Source organism: Protopterus annectens, chromosome 4.part1 (genome assembly GCF_019279795.1).
Source record: "Protopterus annectens isolate FY-2018-M chromosome 4.part1, PAN1.0, whole genome shotgun sequence".
Taxonomy (NCBI): Eukaryota; Metazoa; Chordata; order Ceratodontiformes; family Protopteridae; genus Protopterus; species Protopterus annectens.
Genome location: NC_056734.1, coordinates 405,628,722 through 405,650,573, shown reverse-complemented (window position 1 = coordinate 405,650,573; position 21,852 = coordinate 405,628,722). Strand labels below are relative to the sequence as shown.

Below are 21,852 nucleotides of genomic sequence, written 5' to 3'. Positions count from 1 at the left end.
AATGGATGCTCACAACTCAGTGGTCTATTCTCCAACACCTGTTATCCAGGCCAGTAAAGAAAACTCAGGTTTGCACAAATTATCTTCTGTGGTGGATCCACTCAAATCAAATACACAAAGGCCATCCCTTTGTTCTTCATTTGCCCACCGCCATAGTGACCACAGATGCCTCTCAAGTCAGGTGGGGGAGTACTACTTGGGAATGACATTCCAATATACATGGTCATCCAAAGAGGCCAACTTGCATATCAGTGTCCTGGATGTGAGAACTGCCCTCCTAACATTGCAGGCCTTTTGGGACATTCTCCGTACTGGGACTATCATGACTCGGACAATATGTCAGTGGTGTGGTGCATCAACAAGCAAGTGGGAACCAGATCTTACCTTCTTTGTCGAGAAACTATGATAGTATGGCAGTGGGCGATTTCCTACAATCAGTTTTTGATAGCAACACACATCCTGGGAAAGTCCAGTGTGATTGCAGACAAGTTAAGCAGGTCCATACTGATGCCTCACTAGTGGTCTCTCGATATGAAAATTTTCCATCGATGGGGCCAACCATGCTGCAATCTCTTTGCTTCTTCCACACTTCAACAAGTGCAACAAGTTCTTTGCACTGATGCCCCATTCGGGGAGTCCCCAAGAGATGTTGTACTTCCCACTTGGCCCTTCGGTCTCCTTTATGCTTACCATTGAGATTGTCTATATTTTCTGAAAGATTAATTAAAGAATAATGCAATAGATTAGATTTTTTTCTCATATCATTACTCTATAAGTTCGAGGTTAGTGAATGATGGATATGTAAAAGAAGTTAAGGATATCAAAGTATTAATGGGAGATATAAAAGAAGAAAAATGCATTTTTGATTGAGCTGCATGTACTATGGAAAGATTGCTGTACAATGAGAACTTTTTATGATACTTTGGAACAATGGTGCATAGTGTGTAGGAAAAGAATATTTGAGAATGGAAAAATATTTCAGAAAATTTAAAAAATGAGGTATAGTTATATATTGCAAGATTTTGAGAAAAGCTTGGGTGATAATAATGCACTTTGGATGAAAAAGTAAAGAAAAATATGTAAAGAATTTAGCAAAAGTAAAAAAAAAAAATATTGTGTAGTCAGACATACCAGGAAGACATTTGGGGTAATATTAAAAAGTCTAAAGATGGGACGACATGTATTAGATCAGATGGTAGAGATGAGACATATGCCACAGAAAAAAATTTGAAAGAGGTTACAAAATATGTTTCAAGTTTGTATAAAGTATTTATTGACAGTGAGAAAATTGATGGGCACCTTAAAAATAAGTAAACAAGAAAGTAATTATATGGCTAAAAAGATTTAAAGGAAATTAATGCATTATTTGGAGGAGTTAAAAATGTGTTTTTTGTTTGTCTTTGTTGACTGGGAAAGTCCGACTGGGCAAAGCCCATTTTCAGCAGAGGCAGAGGGGGAAAAGCTCTATCACAGTACATTTATATTCAAAAGTGAATTTAGACAGTTCTCAAAAAACAAGACACATTTCACAGAAAAAAAAACAAACGGTTACAAGACAGGTGTGTGTGTGTGTGTGTGTGTGTGTCTCTCTCTCTCTCTCTATATATATATATATATATATATATATATATACACACACACACACACACACACACACACACACGCACACACACATACACACACATTGTGTGTGTGTGTGTGTGTGTGTGTGTGTGTGTGTGTGTTTGAAGTATTTATATCTATATGTGTAAGTATATATAGTTCTGGTAGCTCTAAATTCTTGCAGGAAGTAAACTGATTTATACTTTGTGTTACAGTATATGCGGTATCTAGATAAGCACTGTGAGAAGGTACAGACATTTTGAGAATATGGCTGGAGTTGAGTATGGTAGAGGAGATAAGTTAGAAAAGATTTAGGTGAAGTGAGGAAAGAGAAAGAGGTGTGTATGATTGGAAGGGGAACAGGTTAAGATGGGGGAAAATTTGTAGGAAATGTTGGAATATTGGAGAGTCAGCCTGGTGCACCTGACCACCAGTGAAGCTTGCCCCAGGTCCTGCTTTTTAAGGTAATTGTTTTTTTATTAAAATATGGATGAAAAAATAATGCTTTTATTCAGATTTTTAATTATTGGTTGGAAAATTGTACAGTTAAAAAGGTTTGTGAGGCTGTTATTAAATCTATTTTTTAAGAAAGATGATCAAATAGATATTAAAAACTGGGGGCCATTAACATCAAGTAATGTTGAATATAAAATATTAATGAAAATTTTGCAAAAAAATAATGGCAAAGATTATGAAGAATAATTTAGATGAAGGTTTATATGGGGTAAGAGGGAGAGAGTCAATGATAGTTATTGTTAAACAGGCGGAATGAAGGAGGTGAAGCTGAAAATATAATTTTTGATATAGAGAAGGTTTATCGTAAGAGTTTGTCAAAGGGAAATATCTGATGTCATGCTTCAAGCTAGGATACATGCAAATTTAGTTAATTTAGTTATATCTGCATGTGCCAAGTTATTTAATAAAGTTTTGATTAATGGGTAGTTTGGTGAAGAGGTTACAATTGAGAGGTGAGACGCAGGAGTGTCCCCTGAGTGGACTTCTATTTGCTATTGCTATGAATGCTGTGATAAAAAGGGCTAAGGAAAAATGCATGAAGGTGTTGTACAGATTATTGGTGGGGTAAAAATTCTGTTATATATAATGTATGCACATTATTTAGTTGTAATTGCTAGTGGTAGCAGATGGACAACAGAATAATGGGAAGAGAGGAATGTATTAGGAAACCAGGTTTGAACATTAATAGAAATAAATAAAAATGATTTGGCGATATCGTCAAGCTGCATAACCTTTATTTTTCAAAAGTTGGATTTAATTTATTAGGTTTAACATTTGGTAAAGTAGATAAAGTGCATAATATGTGGAATGAAATAATGTCAGATGTAAGACTTTTTTTGTTATTTGGAGGATTTTAGATTTATTTAAGAAAAATATTTTTATGATACTTTCTCATATATTAGGCAAGTTATGATATGTTCTGAATGTTTATCTTTTCCTAGTAGAAAAGAAATAGAATTATTTGAGATTTTTTGGGGTTGGTCTAAATTAAATCCAATGAGGAGAGGAGTTTTATATTGTGTAGGAAAAGATGGCAGCCTTCGATTAATTAATCCCCTTATATATTTTGCATCCTTACATTTATTTTGAATTCTTAAAAAATAAAAGAGGGTAGAGTGGGGTGTCTGGGAATATTTTGAGAAATAATTGCAGTGAATTATAGGGAGGAAAAGGAAGATAGAGTTAGTAAAAGAAAAACAAGATTATTATGATTTGATAAAAGGATGAGGGATATTAAGTAATAAACTTAATTCAACAAGAAAATGATATATTATGACCAGTTTTTATTATTTGAAGGTTTGGAGTGATTAATGTGATATTAAAAAAAAAGATAAAAGAAAAGAAAGACTTAAAGAGAATTTAGAAATATATGATATGTGGCATTTAATGATTCAAGAGTTGCCTAAGGCTGAAATGAAATATAAACAAAAGCAGTATGGATTATGTAAGGTAGAAGAGACTATGAATAATTTTTTATTGAATGTCGTAAAACAAAGGATGTGTGGAATTTGTTTAAAAGACTTTAAATATGATATTGTTGATATTAATATAGATATGATTATTTATAGATATTATAGAAAGTATAGATGTGATAGTATTGATTTGATCATATTCTTTTTACTTTATGGTGTGTATGGCAGATGAAATGACAAGAAGTGTTATATAATCAAATTTAAAATGCATATATTGTAGTGTATAACATAAAGAAAGGATTGTCAAAAATATTTTATTTTACTGTTCTGATCAACATGAGGTTGTTTCAAGAGTTTTCTATACTGGCAACTGTATTTATGCATTTTCCACATTTCTTGCCTTCTCATCTGATCCTTCACCTTATATTCTTTCTTTTGTTTTTTTTTTTGTTTTGTTTTTGTTTTGTTTTTTTTTTTGCCAAATTCATTTGATACCTGTTTTTTTATCTACTTATGGTTTGATTTCCATTCACTTTCACTATGTTTGGGTCTTCTGAGGTCAGCAGATATGTATACAGTCCAAAGATTGCAGATCTATACATGTAATCAGTTTTAAGGAGGCCCATACCTCCTTCAGAGTGAGGAATATATAGTTTTGGTATACACTGATTTTTATAAATCATTTGATAAGCATGAAGCACTATTCTTGTTTACCTGTCCAACTGATCCAATACCTGTTGGGGCCAGTCGGTCACTCCAAAACTGTAAGGACAGGAAGAGCAAATTGGTTTATAGCTTGGAGTTTGCTCCTGGATGTTGGAGCTGTTTTCAGTATTAATTTTAGTCTTCTAAAATATTGCTAAGTTTTATTTGCATTGTTCATGTTTTATTGTTGATCCTTCATCATTTCCCAAATATTTATAACCTCCCTCTTGCACATAGGTTCATAGGATGATACTAGGCTGCTGGCCGGAGGTCTTTATAAGGCTAGCCAAGAATTTCGCCCACATTCCCTCAAAGTCATCACCTGTTTCCCCTGTCCAGCAGGGACACAGGTGGGATCCCAGGGGTGTATTTTCTGTTTCCCATCCAGTCATCCAGGTTCCTCTTAAAGAGGTACTCTGCTTGACATGGAGAGGGAGTCTGTTCCACAGATGGGGGAGTCTTTTGTGACACAAATCTATGCTGCCATTAATTTCTATTAATGTCACAGACCAGGTTAAGGCTTTGCATCCTGGTTGTGCAAGTGGAGTTTGTCTTACGGATATGCAGCAAGGCTGGGTCTGAAATGGCCTTGTATGCTAGACACAGGTCACCTCTGAGCAGTCTGTATGAGACTGAGTAGAGGGACAGGGCTTTTAGCCTGTCTGTATAGGATAGGTGTTTGAGACCCTGGATTTTCCTGGTCAGGGACCTCTGTGGTCTCTCCAACTGCTGCATGTGCTTGGCAGAATACATGTTGAAGGGGGCATTGTACTTGATAATGGATCTGATGAGGGAGGAGTACAGGGATGTTATGACTTCCTTGTTCCTGGATGAAATGCCCGTATTTATAAGGTGTTGAAGGTGTTTTGTATCACATTCCTGTCCCGAGCTGATATTTTCTTGGTGCTGCAGCTTTCCTGCTTTAAAGGTTGCTTTTGCACATTTATCAAGAACAAATGACATTCTTGTATCATCTGAAAAAGTTTTGACTACTTGCAGTTGTATTTTCAATTCCTCATCTGATGAACTGTACAGTTTTAAATCATACACAAAATGAAAATGAGAAGTCTTTACACTTTATTTTCTGGGAACCAAACTGTAGCCATGATCTTATCTGTTAAGTTGACAGTTTAATAGGTTAAGGGCAAGACAAAAGAGCAGCAGTGACAGAGTCACACTGGAATAATAATTTGACCTTTATCATGGCATAACTGCAAAGTGGTCTGCCACTGTTTCATGGTCACTGTAATGTAGTCGATCAGTGTAGGATGTATCTTTTACATTTTTAAGCACTCTTTTATCCATGAATGTGAGATACTATCAAATGCTTTTTTGTAGTCAATCCATGGAATACTAAGATTCTTTCCCTTTTTTACAGTTCTTCGTTATGACTGTATTTAACAACGAATGATCCTTTGTTCCATATGACTTTCTTTTGTTCTGTTGCCATGACTGAGTTTTCTTCTAAATGACTATAATCTCTATTGGCATCAATTCCAGTGTATAGTTTGTACATTGTCGGAAGGCAAGTTATTGGTCTGTAGTTTTTAGGACAGTTAGCTGTTTTGCTCTTAAGGAGGAATATTGTTTTTCCTGTTGTTAACCAGGCTGATTTCTGTTTGGGGTTTGCATATAAATGGTTCTTACTCATTCCTAAATCTTCATGTAAAGATGTTAATACTTTTAGCCAGAAGTTGGGTACTTCCATAATGGCATTTGATTTCTCCTCTTCCTTTCCCTTACTGTCCTGTGTTTTTGTGGTAAGACTTTATCTGTTATTAATTTATCTGTGCATTAATATATCCTATTAACTTCTGTTATATCAAAGAATTTCTATGAACAGGACTAATTACTGTGATCATTTGTTTTATCAAACTTCTAACTTGTTGGGTTTTATTGATTTTTGTAGTCTATTTCTTTCATTGATCTTAATGTTCCTGTCCTTCTCAATTAAATCAAGCAACTCTTTCTAAACAGAGAGCACATTCTTTGTTTTCCATTTCCTGTGGCCATTCTACAGAAAGTTCTAACACATCTTCCCATGCCACATTCCCTTCAGTTTCATCCTGGGTCATCCGTTGCTCTTTCATATGTGAACTCATAGGCCTATCATTCCACAACATTGACTTTGTCGGATTTGCCACAGTTTCCTGTTCCTTCCCATGCTGTACAACTCCAACTGAGCTTTTGTACTGTTTCCTATGGAGTGCTACAAAGTATCTTCATATTTTGTACTGATTTCCTATGGAAGGCTCCATGAGTCTCTAGGTGGTCATTGTTGCTGTTGTGATTATTTCAAAGCTGTTTTGAAGCAAGACCTCTAGTGGTACTACATGCCATAACAAGGCGGACTGATCTTGATAAATTATTAGAAGGGTCACGATTATAAAGACCCACACCCTATTGAACAATATCTATTTTATGTTTTTATTAAAAGGACATCTGTGGTAGGTGATATTTCTGTTTTGGAGATTAACACAATGTGAGAAGAAATGTAATGCAGTGTCAGACTTCTGGATTTTATTGACTTGCATCACAGGTTACAGAGATATTTGATGACCTGTATTTTCTGCTTGGAAAGCTGAAGTGAGTCCAAAGTGAAAGTGGTGAATAATACAAATGCACTTCTGTCTACAAATAGCAACTAAAAGTGCATGTTTTGGTGCAAGGGGAAAAAAAAATATTTAAATAAATAAATTTGAAAGCAAAAGGACAAAATGCCATTTAAAACACAGTTGGTTTTTTTTGGAATTTTCGTATTTGCATTCTCAACATTCAGACTATATTACCATATTCCTTCAGTGTCTTAACATTGTGTAAGTATTCAGCATCCATCTATTACTGATAATGGCCTGTAGGTGTGAAATTTGCTAAAATTGAGATATTGCATGTGTCACTTGTGACCTATTACATTTTTTTCTAGACTGCAAATGGAAAGTGGGTTATAAAAGAACAAATAAAAAGAGAACACTAGTATCAAAGAAAGAGTGTAGCTGCTGACAGAGACATTAAGTGATTGTTTTACAAACAAGTTGTAGCTACGTTCCATGTAAGATATGTTCTTGGGTAGTGCCACAACTGGAAATGCTAGTACTTTATGTATTTTTCTCAGCTTCACAGAGATGAATTGAAAACTGTGAAGAGATTGCATGCTGAATCATCTCTGAATGACATACAGCATAGGCAAAGAAGTCTGGTGCCTTCAGAATCTGTAATTGTCAGTATCCTTTGAATTTTTAAACTATTCCACAATAGACTGTGCTGTTCTCATCTTCCCTGAAGTGTGTATGCTGTGAAAATCTATCTTAACCAGTTCAGGATTGCTTGAAAGTGGAAATCATTCTGGCAAACAAATAATGTAAAGCACGAAGATGTAGCAGTTATGGTACACACGCACACAGACACGTTTTTGGCAAATGTTTCATTCATGCATGCCTAATAACTGCTACTTATGACTTGTTTTACTTTCTAGAGAGGAACATTACAATAGAATAGTCTAATGCAAAACAGTACTGTTTTTTGCATCTGCTGAAAATATACAACTTCTTTGCTGCATTGACAGTTTATTTAATATGCACACTACAGTAATCAAAAAATACAGAAGCAGAGTACAGGAAACTGAAACAACCATTAGCATAAACAAAAATTTTAGGGTGCAGTTGATCGATTTAGTTGTGTTATATATCAAGAATGGTAATGTAAGAATGAATGTGGAGTTTTACTATTTTCGTGTTCTTGTATGTATTTTTATCAATGCAGGGCTTTTATTTTGCTGTTTTTGTGACACTTTTAGTTTCTATGCAGTGTTATTAAGAATGGCAGCAGTTTGTTATGGTGTGTGTATGATCCTATGTGTGAAAAAATAATGTAAATAAATAAATAAAATTGATAGATGTACCTCCAAAGATTGAACTCTTATAAGGTCAACAAGTGTGGTTGCAGGCAAGACTGATTTTAGATTTTTTAGATTTAGATTATTACTAGGCTAACTGCCCTCATGGACCATTTTAAGCCTAGCCAATTACCTTCTGTGAGAATCAAACCCTGCACCTTATGTTTCTAAGGTAAGCACCTTAATCATTACACCACCCTCGAATTCACAGATCATCAGCTCCTCATCTGTGCATGCGGTAAGAATGTCAAAATTCATGCTAAGTGGTCCTGTGTAATATAGTAGGAAAATTGTTGCATATATATATATATATATATATATATATATATATATATATATATATATTTATTTGTCTGTGTGTTTATATATATATATATATATATATATATATATATATATATATCTGTGTGTGTGTCTGTGTGTTAATATATATATATATATATATATATATATATATATGTCTGTATCTATATATATATATATATATATATATATATGTCTGTATCTATATATATATATATATCTATATATATATATAAAATGGTATATATATATATATATATATATATATACACGCACATACATATGAGAATCTGTGGTAGTGCAGTTTCTAAATGTGCAGGAAAAGCAAGTCCTTTCTCTAAGAATATCTTTCCTTTGAGTTGGTGCTACCATGATGTTGGCTTATTTAAGTTTGGTGGGTTTACTTCCACTCCATACATGGGGTTGGCCGGGCTTATCTCCTTGTAAAAAGAAACATTTTTATGTGTTTTATTTGTTTATAAGGGGTTGGTAATGCTTTTTGATTTTTGTGTATTGCTTATCTGTGTGATCGGTGTTGTATGTTCATGGTATTGTGTCAGCACTTTTAATGATCAGTCTTTATTGCAGTGGACCTTAGCATGTATGGCTGCTGAGCATTGGAGTGAATGGCAAGCGCTCCATCACCCTGTAGAGTGACACCATTTGGTCGACACAGACAGGAAGTCAACAAGTATGGGAGATTGACAATCCCCGAGTAGGGATATATTTCCTTTCCTCAGGCATTTTGCAGTTTTGAAGTTAGTATATATAGTTACCAGGAAGTGTGTGTGTGTGTGTGGGGGTGAAGGCAGTTGAGAGATAATGTAGTGTTTTTACTCATGCTGTTATGCAGACTTTAAAACATCATTTCTGTTGTCAGTGACCATAATGTATCTCTACTTTATACCATTTGATACATTTGAGATTTAATAGCTTGCAATTCTTTAAATATATAACAAAAAACATTCACTGGAAGGCAGCAAACACCATGAATAAAATGATTTGTATTTATTCACAGATGTTTAGCCCTTTCGTTAAAAGACTTCATTAGAATAAAAAGTACAGTAAAAACCACATTTAAATACACTGGTAAAAAATTTAACAGTTCCAAAACAGTTAGTTCCAAAAGATTTGAGGGACTAGCTCTTCAGGTTGCCACAGGTGTACACTGTCTTGCCATACTGTCTTAGAGGTTGTGAATGAAATAACTTAAGAGGTCACCTGTAAGTCTAATTAAGTTATGTAGGGTTGGGTCTCGGTCCCTGGTTAAGAAGTATTTGCTTTACTTTGAATATTGTTGATATCTTATCTAATAGTTGGAATTGTTTGTAGCTTTTCTTTTCATTAGTTAAAAGGTGTGTGTGTGTGTGTGTGTCTCTCTCTCACACACACACACACACACACACACACACACACTTTTTTGTGCGTATCATGTCATTGGGAGGTAGCCTTAGCCTGAGTATCATGCACAGATCCTTGTTGGCATTGATAAAGCATAGAAATTCCACTTAACTAGCACACAGTGGTAAAAACTAAATCTAAATGATACCTGCACTGCTTGATTTACCATTTGTCTGCATTGTAAGTTTACTTCTTCTAGACTATCCTGGCTAAAAGATGGGTATTGCCAGCACCAGCAATCTGAAAATTGTTTGGGTGAACAAGGAATGATTAAAAAAGAATAGAGGTGAAGATGATCAAATAAGTTGATGCAGTCATTTTTCTTTTTCATACAGATCCAGGGTACACTGTCGAACTAGCATGTGGACTGGGTGTCACACTGTTTGTTTTTGTATTGGTTATTATTGTATATTACTTCTTCTGGCTGGAGCTGGTATTGCTGTATAGAGCTCACTTTGGCACCGATGAAACAATAGGAGGTAAGCAAAAATATCTGTTTTTTTTTCTTCACATGGCCTTTTATGTACTGGTATGTGTATGAACAATAATAGTCAGTGTAGTCCTGCTAACTAAATGTCTGTGATTGGTAGATGGAAAAGAATATGATGTTTACGTATCATATGCAAGAAATGCAGAAGAAGAAGAGTTTGTTTTGCTGGTCCTCTGTGCAGCTCTAGAGAACGAATTTGGCTACAAGCTGTGCATTTTTGACAGAGACAGTCTACCCGGGGGAAGTATGTATGCCTCTGTTATATTCTTTTCTTAATATACTGCATGTTTACCTTATTGTATTATTGTGCAGTTTCATGGTGAATTCCTGATCATGCTGAATTTTGTTACATCTGTGTTGCAGTCTCTTTTTGTCTGTCTGTCCATAACCAGATGGTTTTAAAATGAGCATTTCCAGATACATCATTGGTACAGGCCAAAAAATGAATACGTATGGGTTTTTTTTGTTTTTTTTTTTGTAGCAGCTGCAGATCTGTTAAAAGTAACATAGATCTACACACAGTAATTGTTCACTAGTGTGAGATACCAAATGAAGAATAAACTGAAGCTTCCTTTTTTCTTATCAGCTTATCAGTAAGGCCAGACTGGAAATGGTTTATCTCAAATTGTAATGTCTTTTTTGAGCATGTGGAAGCTGAGTGCTCCAGGTTGTCTGAATTTGAGTGATTAAATCTTCTTTGGTAACAGCATAGACTGCTAGGTGTGGACATCGGATCTAGGTTTGCTATAATGACTGCATTAGTAAATGGCAATTTTTTTATTTGAATGCACTTCTAGCCAGTTAATGTTGAGCTGGTAGCAGAATTGATATGTGGGAGTCAATAGCATATTTAGAGAAATAATATAACTTTGCAATAGTCATTCACAATTCTGTCTTTAAAGCAGTTATGAAACAGCTGATATCCCCTAACTCTGTTCATTATTGCTCAGGTGGCCGTGTCAGTGAATGAATAAAAATAAAATCACAGTTTGGATTAACTTGAGTCACTAAAGTGAAAGATAAGTGCTGTTGTCTACTATAATATTTTCAAAAGCTGTAGACCTCTTTAGATCATTGTTAATACCAGAGTCTGACATTAAAATTGATATAAAGAAGTCTACAGCTCTTTTAAATAGTGTAGTATACAAAAGTGCTTATCTTTCACTTCAGTGGCTCAGTAAAGTTTCGTTTTAGTACAACCAAATTGCATTTTATGTTTTTATTCTGTCTGTAAAACTGTTGAAAACGTCAAATATATCATTTATTTTAATTTTCAGAACCTCATTATGAGGCCTGAGGTTCAGAGTTTATTCTGGTAGGCTACAGGTTACTGAAAGGTTGTGAAAGCTTCAAAGAAGTTTCCATCACTGACTGTGATGGATTTTGTGGATATGACATTTGTTCATGTCTTTATGCCAAACAGCATCGATTTTGTCTTAGCTTGCATTTATTTTATACTGCATGTTCAAGAGCAGATGTAAAATTAGGGCAGTTTTGTGCTAATGGGATTTTTGGAGTTTGGGAGTTTGTCTGCTGAGAAAACACTACTGCAAAGCCCCAGGACATGGTCTGTTGAGTGAATGTTCAATTAAGAAGACTGTTAGTAAGTTCAGGGATTTACTCCCGAGGTGCAGTATTGCATATGGGCTGCTGAGTCAATAAACTGTTACCAGCCCTAACTGCCCAAACATGACCACTTCTAGATACAAGTATGGAGAAATTGTGTACTTGCCCATGACAACCACTCCATTAATGAGAAAGGATATGGTTCATCAGGTTGAATGCTTTTGTCAGTTTCTAGTGGACAAGTCATTGTATGTAGACCTCAGTGCATGCCTAGCAGTACAGCGTCATTCAGAAGCCATACGTCTTTGTGCATCTCACTCAGTTTAATACATGTTGTGCAACTGTCATTGTTTTTTTTTAAACTGGTATTCATGAATTTGGATGACCACTATTTTTTAAATAACCTTACCTGATGAGGCAAAGCTGAAATGAGTGTATAACACTCTGTTTTTATGGAATTTGTATACCTTTGGTGAGCCTTTTTAGTTTTGGGGGGGGGGGGCATGCTGTCATGTCCAATGTGCACAAAGCAGTTTATTGTGGAATAATATGCTGTGGTGAATCACATAATGGCCCACCGGCCACCTGTTGAACACCCCTCTTTTAGACAGAATGATAACTTGGGTAACAGAGTAAGCTAAATGTCATGACTTAAGTGTGTTGCCATGCGACTGGCCTGAACATTTTTAAGAGTCATTTCTTTAAATTCTGTTCAAGACTGCTGTTTAAGGGAAGACTGGCTAATACTTCTGACTTGTTTTGAGATTGCTGTAAAAAAGCGTTAATATTTGAAAGTTAACTGATTTTTTTTAATACTGTGATTGAAAGAGCAGGGACTTAGTGTTGATCATTTGAGGGGCATGGGCTTCTTTTGTTAGAGGTATACTAAATTACTTTTCATGATCAACTAATTTTTTGGCCTCTTTGATTATCTTATTCTTCAGTAACATGATTTAAAGGAATATAGGTCACAGGCATGGTTACTTGTGATGCTGTGCAGTGTCTCAGTGGTAGTGATGAATTAGCAAGATGGTGTGTACTTCATGAAATAGTAGTACTTGGGATATACAAGTATAACTAGTACATAATCTGTTTTTTTTTCAGAAATTCCACAAATGTATTTGCCTTCAGGTGATTCTACATGTTCCTTCTGAGATAAACAGCTGTGAATTTTGTAGGGCTTTTGGTCCCTCTGACTCACTGTTTATTTATCCCACACCAACTTCAAGACATGTCCCATCCATTCCATGTTCAAGACTCGGACTCCCTCCCTGCTTGTAACTGTACTTTAAGACCTTTTTGATGGCTGGAACAACAGTTAAACATTCTTGAACACTTTTGTAGTGGGACAGTTAAGACTTTCAGAAGCAATAACTGGCACGTCTGTATATTTATTAATGTACACTACACTACACTATGGACAGGATACACTTGATAAAAAGGTGATTCCTGTTGGCTTTTGGTGGAAGGAAAAACATTTCCCAAAGTGTACAATTTCTACATGTAATAAACACTAACAGCAAATACCAGCACTACATGTGGGGGGAATCTTAGAATAACAAATTACCTCATTAAACTATTGGTTATTAAATGTTTTTCTCTTGCTTTTTCATTGAGCTGTACAGTTGGAGGAATACCATAAGGAAGCAGCTGTATGACAAACTGGATAGTATACAGTCTTAGAAGCTAATTCATCAGCGTAAAAGCATGAGATTTGGGAGACCTAGATTGAAGGTTGAATGCCTAATGCACCACACAGTTTTTGAAGTTGTGGATTAATTTAAGGACCTGAGTTATATTGATAGACCCAACTTTGAGCTTTTCTGATCCTATCATCTGATTGATTAATGATATTTATAAAACTATAGGCTGTAGATGATGGAATCATTGTTTGTAGTTTACATTAAGACCCAAACTACAGTATGGAATAATAATGTGAAAACCTTGTACGAAAACTAGCATGAATAAATTGGAAAGAGTACCGTAGAAGTATACCAAGAGTATCCATAAATGTGAAAGTTTGAGTTATTATGAAAGATTAAAATAGTTCATGTGGTACAGTGTCATATATAGATATTTAAAAGACCACCATATTCTGATATATAGGGAATTTAGATACAACTGCCTGTGGGAATATTGGGATTATTGAGTAGCAGAGAATCATCAGACAAACTGTGTAGGAGATTATTTAAGAATGAGAGTAGCTGATGCTTGTACGAGACTACCAGATTATATTAAAGCAATCATCAGTTTAGTTATTTTTAAGGACATCTAACACACTTATTATGGCTATGACAGTTGTTCTAGAAGAGTATTACAGCCTGTGCCTGAAATATTTGTTTGTATGCACTTACCTATGTAGTAGAAAGAGTTGTGATATGCTGGTGCCCTCCATTGTCCCACAAACACTCACTTTCATTCACTGTTGTCTGGATCAGGAAAATATCGGTTCTGTAAAATTTAATAGTTTGTAATTTTAACTTGGGCTTTATGAATGTCGACTGTTTTGTGTTCTGCTCATCTGCTGTATGTAGCCAACTTGCAGTCCTGTTATCTGCGTTTGCATACACTTACTGCTTCCTTTACAGTGTGGTCAACAACTTTAATTTACTCCACGTGAAGAAAGAACAAACCAGTGTCTCTAAATCTGTTGTACACAGTGATGCATAGATAGCAGAGTAATGTGGCACTCAGTCCAAAACAGTGTTTGCACCTGTGTTTTAGAGTAGACAGACTTGAATGAAAGAGTGCTATCAGACCACTGTTCCACATATTTTCTACAATTCCATGCAAATAAACAACGATTGTAGGAAATGCAAGAAACTGAAATAAGTAAACTGCAGTTCTTGCATTGCTGCATAGATTCAAGTCGCCTAGGCACTTGGAAAGCCTGGACAATCTAAATGCATTAACCAAATTGTCATTATGTAGATTTTGGACTTGAGACACTAAACATCTTTACAGTAACAGTCATTTTTATAAGCAAACACTACTTGAAACTTGAGGACCTTTGAAATGTGTGACACTTGTATCTCTGACATGGCTTCCCACTGGCTGTTGAGTCAGCTGTTCTCATGCTGTATGAAAAATGGGATATGACTCTTTAGGTATCTCTTTGTCATTTATGTAAAACTAATGTACTGTTTTGCTTAGTTTCTGTAATTTAAGTATAAGGTGCATTCCGAAGAATGACATTTCTCTCTCTCTCTCTCTGTATGTGTATATATATATATATATATATATATATATATATATATATATATATATATATATATATATATATATATATAGATATATGTCTGTGTGTGTGTGTATATATATATATATATATATATATATATATATATATATATATATATATATATATATATATATATATATATATATATATATATATATATATACACACACACACACACACATGGTACTTGCGTATTATCGCAACCAGATGTTCGCGGTTGCAGAAATAGCATACTTCAAGTCAAAGGAGGCCATGCAACAATGTACAGTATCATTGAAAGTCCTTATTGCTCAGTAAAAACTATGGATTACCTTCAGGAAGACCTATAAATTATGTATGTGAACCGTTATTGTTGTAAGGCCCCTAACAACATTTCATCGTTCAGAGATGGCAGCTATTTGAATCAACCATGACCTTTGAAGTTCATGACAGGCACATTGACCTTTCTGTTCAGATATTTCCAGCATCCTTAAGAAAATATTAAGGGGAATGTGTAAGTGATTTAACAAGTACAGCAAGTGAGCTGTTTGGGAGGGGAATTGGAGATGTACAACACTTGAAATCTGACTTTATAAACAGCACAACAAACCTCTCAAATGTGGAGATTTCACCATCACGTCTGCTTTTCCTGTTAATTATCTGTCTACAGTGTTATACCTAAAAGGTGTTTTGCGAACAAACTATTCAGTAATCAGGCAAAGTTAGAGAGGGAAGGGTGATTTCACGTTAGCAACAGAGGAATGGTCATGTTTAAATTGATTTTTATTTCACAGTGAAGGTGATTTTAAGAAGGGTTATCAAGAACACCAGAAAAAGTTACTGTCGCTGCAGCTGTAAGCACCGTTAATGCACAAATGAGACAGTTCACACATGCTGGCAGTAAAGTGCACACAGCCACAACAACACACTAACTTTCTCTGTTGTTCTTGACAACCCTTCTTAAAACTACCTTCACTGTGAAAGAAAAGACAATTCCTGACATTGCTACAACACTAATGGTCAGCTTTCAATATCGGGAAGCAAGTGGTATTATCACTAAAATCTGGTTGCGATAATACGTAAGTACCATATATATATATATATATATATATATATATATATATATATATATATATATATATATATATATATATATATATATATATATATATATATATACCCCAACCACCCATATTAACCTGCATGCATTTACACAAATCACATCCACCCCTACCAGGATAGGTAAACCCAACCAAAAATAAAGTATACTTGACTGGGTACTCATAAACAGTCACCCCCAACTGTACAGCTCTGGTACCCTCCTTAATGGCCTAAGCGATCACCTTCTCACATATGTAATTAAGCACAAAACCATTAATTCCCAACAACCCTTACTCAGGTTAGAAACAATAAAAACTTTGACCCTGCCAAATTCCCACAAGAACTAAACTCATGTAATTGGTCTATTCTAAAACACCTCCCCTTAGAGGAAGCAGTAGCATACTTTAACAACAAATTCCTTGAGATCCTTGATTTGCATGGACCTGTTCGTTCAAAGAGAACCAAGGCAAAAACTGCACCATGGCTTTCTATAGAGTCTAAACTCAAAATTACCCTTAGAAACAAAGCATGGACTTTATGGCGTTCTTCTAAAGACCTTCAAGATCACATTAAATACAGGCAATCCAGGAACGAAACCAAAAAATCAATTTTACATGACAAAAAACAATACTACTGTAATTTACAGACAGTAAATCAAAATAACCCTCAGAAGTTTTGGGCAGGTTTAAATAATCTACTACATCCTGGGCAAACTTCAACCCCAAGCCCTGCTGCTACTATTGATAAAACCCCTGAGGATGTTTCTGATAGTTTTAACCAATTCTTTACTGAGACAATTCAAGCCCTAGCTAGCCAACTACCTCCTAGCTCCCCTGGTCCTGAAAGTAGCACCCCTAGAAACCTACTCGCGTTCAGCTTCCAACCAGTCGCCACTTCACTTATCCGTACCTTGATCAAAAAATTAAAACCCACTACACTTTCTGCTGATCAACTCCCTGCTGAATACCTACGAAAATCAGCTGATGCTATTGCTTACCCCGTCTCAATACTAATCAATCAAACCATAGTAGAAGCTAAAATTCCCACCATCTGGAAAATATCCTATATAATCCCACTTCACAAAGGAGGCAGCTCTACTGAATTCTCCAATTATAGGCCAATAGCTATACTCTCTCCACTTGCAAAGATTATGGAAAAATGTATTTATAGACCACTCATGCACCACCTAATTCAAAATCGCCTTATGGCAGACACTCAGCATGGCTTCCGTCCTCATCACAGCACTACTTCAGCCCTCCTAGCCTTTACTAACACCATAAACCATAATCGCAACAATAATTATATATCCTCAGCCCTCTTTTTGGATCTTTCCAAGGCATTCGATATGGTTGATCACCAACTTTTAATCCACACCCTGCAAACATTCTGTCTAGATACTGGAGCCCTCCAATGGTTTCAATCCTACCTGAAGGGTCGACAGCAGGCTGTCCTCTGGCAGAACAAACTCTCTAACCGTCTACCTAACACCCTTGGAGTACCACAAGGCTCTATACTAGGGCCCTTGCTGTTCTCCATCTTCATTAACGACCTTTATACTGTCATCCCAAAAGTCAGCTGTATCCAATATGCTGATGACTCTACTCTGATTTGCTCAGCCACATCTCCAGTAGAGTTATGATCAGCTACCCAGACCACCTTTAATACAATAGAAAACTGGCTTTCTGAACATCATCTGATCCTAAATCCCAAAAAAACTAAAATGCTGTTATTTTCACCAACACGTAAGTCTACCGCTTTCACCTTTACCATAAAATCAAATGATGGCACAATAATCTCCCCTGACCCATCTACAAAACTATTAGGTGTCATCATAGACAATAATCTAAAATTTGACCTACATGTTAACCAAACTATCAAAACCATCAATAAAAAACTAGGGTCACTTTACAGAATAAAAGCCTTCCTAACCCCTCCAGCTAAAATTGCCATAGCTCGCTTTCACAATCTTTCAACCCTTCTGTATGCATCCCCTCTACTGTCGAATTTAAACAAGACTGTCCTTAAACTTTCAATTTGTTACAACCACATTGCCAGGTTTTCCACTGGGCTGCCTTTTAGGACACATCGTTGCATCAATCTAAATCAGCTTGGGTGGCTTGAACTACCCAGCCTAATCCAGTATAACCAACTGATTATGGCCTATAAAATCCTCTATAATACGGACAATACTCCTGCACTTAAAAATATTATCACCCCCAATAACAATCCTGGACCGCTTCGATCCTCTAACAAACTACTAATTCAGACTAGCAAAATTAATAACGCAGCCGGTGATTCTGTCTTTGTAAACTCTGTTTAGATCCTGGAACTCTCTTCCAGCTGATATTACCTTACTTTCCACCTTAGGTCAATTTAAAACTAGACTCAGACAACATTTGTCACTTAACTGGCTATGTCAATGTATCAAGCCTGGCTAACTCTCTCTAGAATGTGTAAAAATATGTTAACCATTTTACTGTGTAATTTAATTTAATCCTGACTTGTGCTCAGGATTAGTTGTGTAATTTAATTTAATCCTGACTTGTGCTCAGGATTAGTTGTGGAACTTGTTTAACTTGCTTACTTATGTAATCTCTGTAAATAGTCTGTTTGTAATATGTAAGGCTGGTATTATGTAATGCTGTATCTGTTTATCCTTGGAGCTTTTCTCCCCGGGACTCTGTTGAAAATGGACATGCATCCAATCGGACTATCCCGGTCAACAAATGTAAAATAAAATAAAATATAAATATATATATATATATATATATGTATATGTGTATATATATATATATATATATATATACATATATATATATATATATATGTGTGCATATATATAACTGTGTGTGTGTTGTTTTCCCTTCTTGGGCAATTATAGTGAAATAAGAATGTTGTTTTTTTAACACTGGATAATACTACCTTTTCCGTAGTACACTTCTTGTGCAATGCAAGTAGAGTAAAATAACAGGAGAGACAGAGAGAGACAAATAATGATGTGCAGGCTGGGTACCACAGGAACACTGGGCTTGTGTATGCAGTTTATGTACCCTTAAATTAAACTCTGGTCATTTGTATTTTGAACTTATGACTTTGTACATTTCATACTTTGTTTCCAAAACTTTTATGTAGAAACTGCTTATGAATGTTGTATAATTTAATTTGCTTTTTCACAGCTGCATTAGAAGATGAACCTTCTAGAATCTGGACCCGAGAAAGGACGTCATAGCATTAAAGCAGTTGACTAGAATCTTTCAAAAACATTGCATTGCTGTAGTTTCTAATGCAGATGATAAAGACAAGATCTAAAAGTATTTGAAAATTAAAACAAGTGGATAAGGTGTCCATGCAAAAACATTTGGTAGTCTGAAAATATAGGGATTTGCAGCATCTTAGCATTGACAACAGCTAGAATGTTGGGACTGTTCAGTTCATTAGCTGAAATGAGAGAGCAACACATTGCCACTGTGTATATCAAGGAGTGTAGTAGCTTACAAAGTAGCTTGTACAATATTTGTTCCATTCTCAAAAATGTAATATCAGAATGCTGTAAAGGTCCAAGGACAGGTCGCAAATATTTTTCAGCTCTGAAACATCACCTAGGCACAATCTGTGTTATAGAGAAAAAACAAAAATGAAATATCAGGCAACTTAAAGTTTCTTAACACTTTAAACCAGTTCAACTTTGGTTAGCAGTTGTAGAATATCAGAAAAATACCGGGTGAAGTACTTGTGTGATGGTACAATGAGGGAGTCTTCAGTGGGATTTCCCAGGGGCGCACATCTTCATGCCTTGTGGGAAGGCTTAATGACTGCTTAAAGAGGCCTCACATAATAAGTTTTTTTTTTTTTTTTAAAGATCTGATGTGCCACAGGATAGAGGAGAATGAAATACAAATGTTGCTATTGGGTCACATTTTAACTTAATCATGCATGCACTTTATAGTTTGTAGATTATTCATAACTTGAGACCTTATAATATACATATCTGATTCTGATTATGTAGGAAATCAATACATGTAATAATCTAAACACTTCTGATGAGAGCTTTGCATTAAGTGCATAATTTTTGATCATTTTTCTGTTTGACTCTATCATCTTCCTTAGATTGATGCTTGTAGTTTACTTCTTTGAGCATCTACAAGCAGCAGTATTGTTGGGAACCAAGAATATTCATTACTAAAGTCATTGACCATTGATACTGTTGACTATTTAGAGTATGTTTCGTGACTAACTGATTTTTGCTTCCCCCACTGAGCCTGCTGACTGCCAAGCTTCTCCAAGTAGGTATTAGTTAGTCATTCATTTGCTGTTGGGTTCCAGCTGCTGCAGAGGCAAGAGCTGTCTTGGAGGGCAAAATTCGGGCAACCATGAGGGTGCTTTGTGCCCACACTGACCTCTTGACAATAAAAGCAATTGTATAGCTTAATCTTTGTCCTTTAGCTAGGATAAGTGAAGTGCATCATCATCTTGGCTCACAATGCCTTCCAGCTGTGAATGTGCACCTCCATGCACCTGCTATGTGGACTGTGATGTGGTGAGCCTAATACCAGGGATGCCCCTCTCCATCACCACCCCTCTCCTCTTAGGAATAGTGAAAGTTTGTGTGTTAGGTGCTGCCTCTCCTTTCCCAGGATGGATCTGCAGATCCTCCAGGCCATGGTCATCAGTACACAAGCTGCTAGTTGGCCTCAGGTCATCTGGGCCATAGTTAGGGCTTTATCCCCTCCATGCCATGAGAACTGGATACATTGATAGGAACATTTTAAGTTGTTTTGAAAGATGGAGAAATTTACTTTTTCTAATCTAGGCAAGTAGACTTCAGTATCCTTTAGGATAACCAGGTAAATACCAAAGCATTCTACAACATTTCAGATAATATTCGTTATATCTGCAACTCTAATTTTTGCTAGTAGCCTAGTACCTATCGGTCCTTGGGCCTATACAAGCCTAGCCATAACAATTCCCTGGCTATTTCTTCCTACAGTATTTACTTCCCTGGACCCCTGTCTAGCAGGGCAACTGACGTGATCCCCGGGGTGAATTTCCCATCTCCCATCCAATCGTCAAGGTTCCTTTTGAAGAGGGCCAAAGAGGTGCTCTGCTTGACATGTATAGGCAGTCTATTCCAGAGTATGGGGAGTCTCTGGGTCAGGAACCTATCTCTCCAGCATGTTTTGTTCATTCTGATGACGAGGTTTAGATCCCTAGAGCGTGTGTCTCTGAGGGACTGGGATTTCTTTAAGTGTAGCATGTCCAACAGCTCTGGGTTTGACATGGCCTTGTATGTTAAGCAGAGATCACCTCTGAGTAGACGATATGCGACAGAGTATAGGTGGAGTTTTTTTTTTTAGACTGTCATCATAGGGCATCTGCTTTAGGCCTGTGGTTCTTTTAGTGAGGTTATCTTGATTTATGGTTTTTAAGTTGATTTGTAGATCAAACATAATTCTTACATATCTTTAGAACACCTACCAGTTCAACAAACTTACCCATTAGGAGAGAAATGAGCAAATTTATTTTCTGGGTCAGGGTGATAGGCTAACCTCACCATGGTGTATTCTGCCATTTCACTACCTTTATTTATACTGCCATCTTCATAATTGTTCCCCTCTTTACTACATGACAAATTATGTGATATACA

The 21,852-nt window shown here is 35.9% G+C and overlaps 1 protein-coding gene across 2 annotated transcripts in view; it reads left to right on the top strand.

The window, feature by feature from the left end:
* LOC122800889 (interleukin 1 receptor accessory protein) overlaps positions 1–21,852 on the top strand; it is a 1,870,333-nt gene that overhangs the window by 1,638,263 nt on the left and 210,218 nt on the right. For both annotated transcript variants that reach the window (XM_044070223.1, XM_044070224.1), the window contains exons 9-10: positions 10,167–10,310; positions 10,422–10,565. In XM_044070223.1, coding sequence (XP_043926158.1) covers positions 10,167–10,310; positions 10,422–10,565 — 288 coding nt within the window. The remainder of the gene's footprint in view (positions 1–10,166; positions 10,311–10,421; positions 10,566–21,852) is intronic.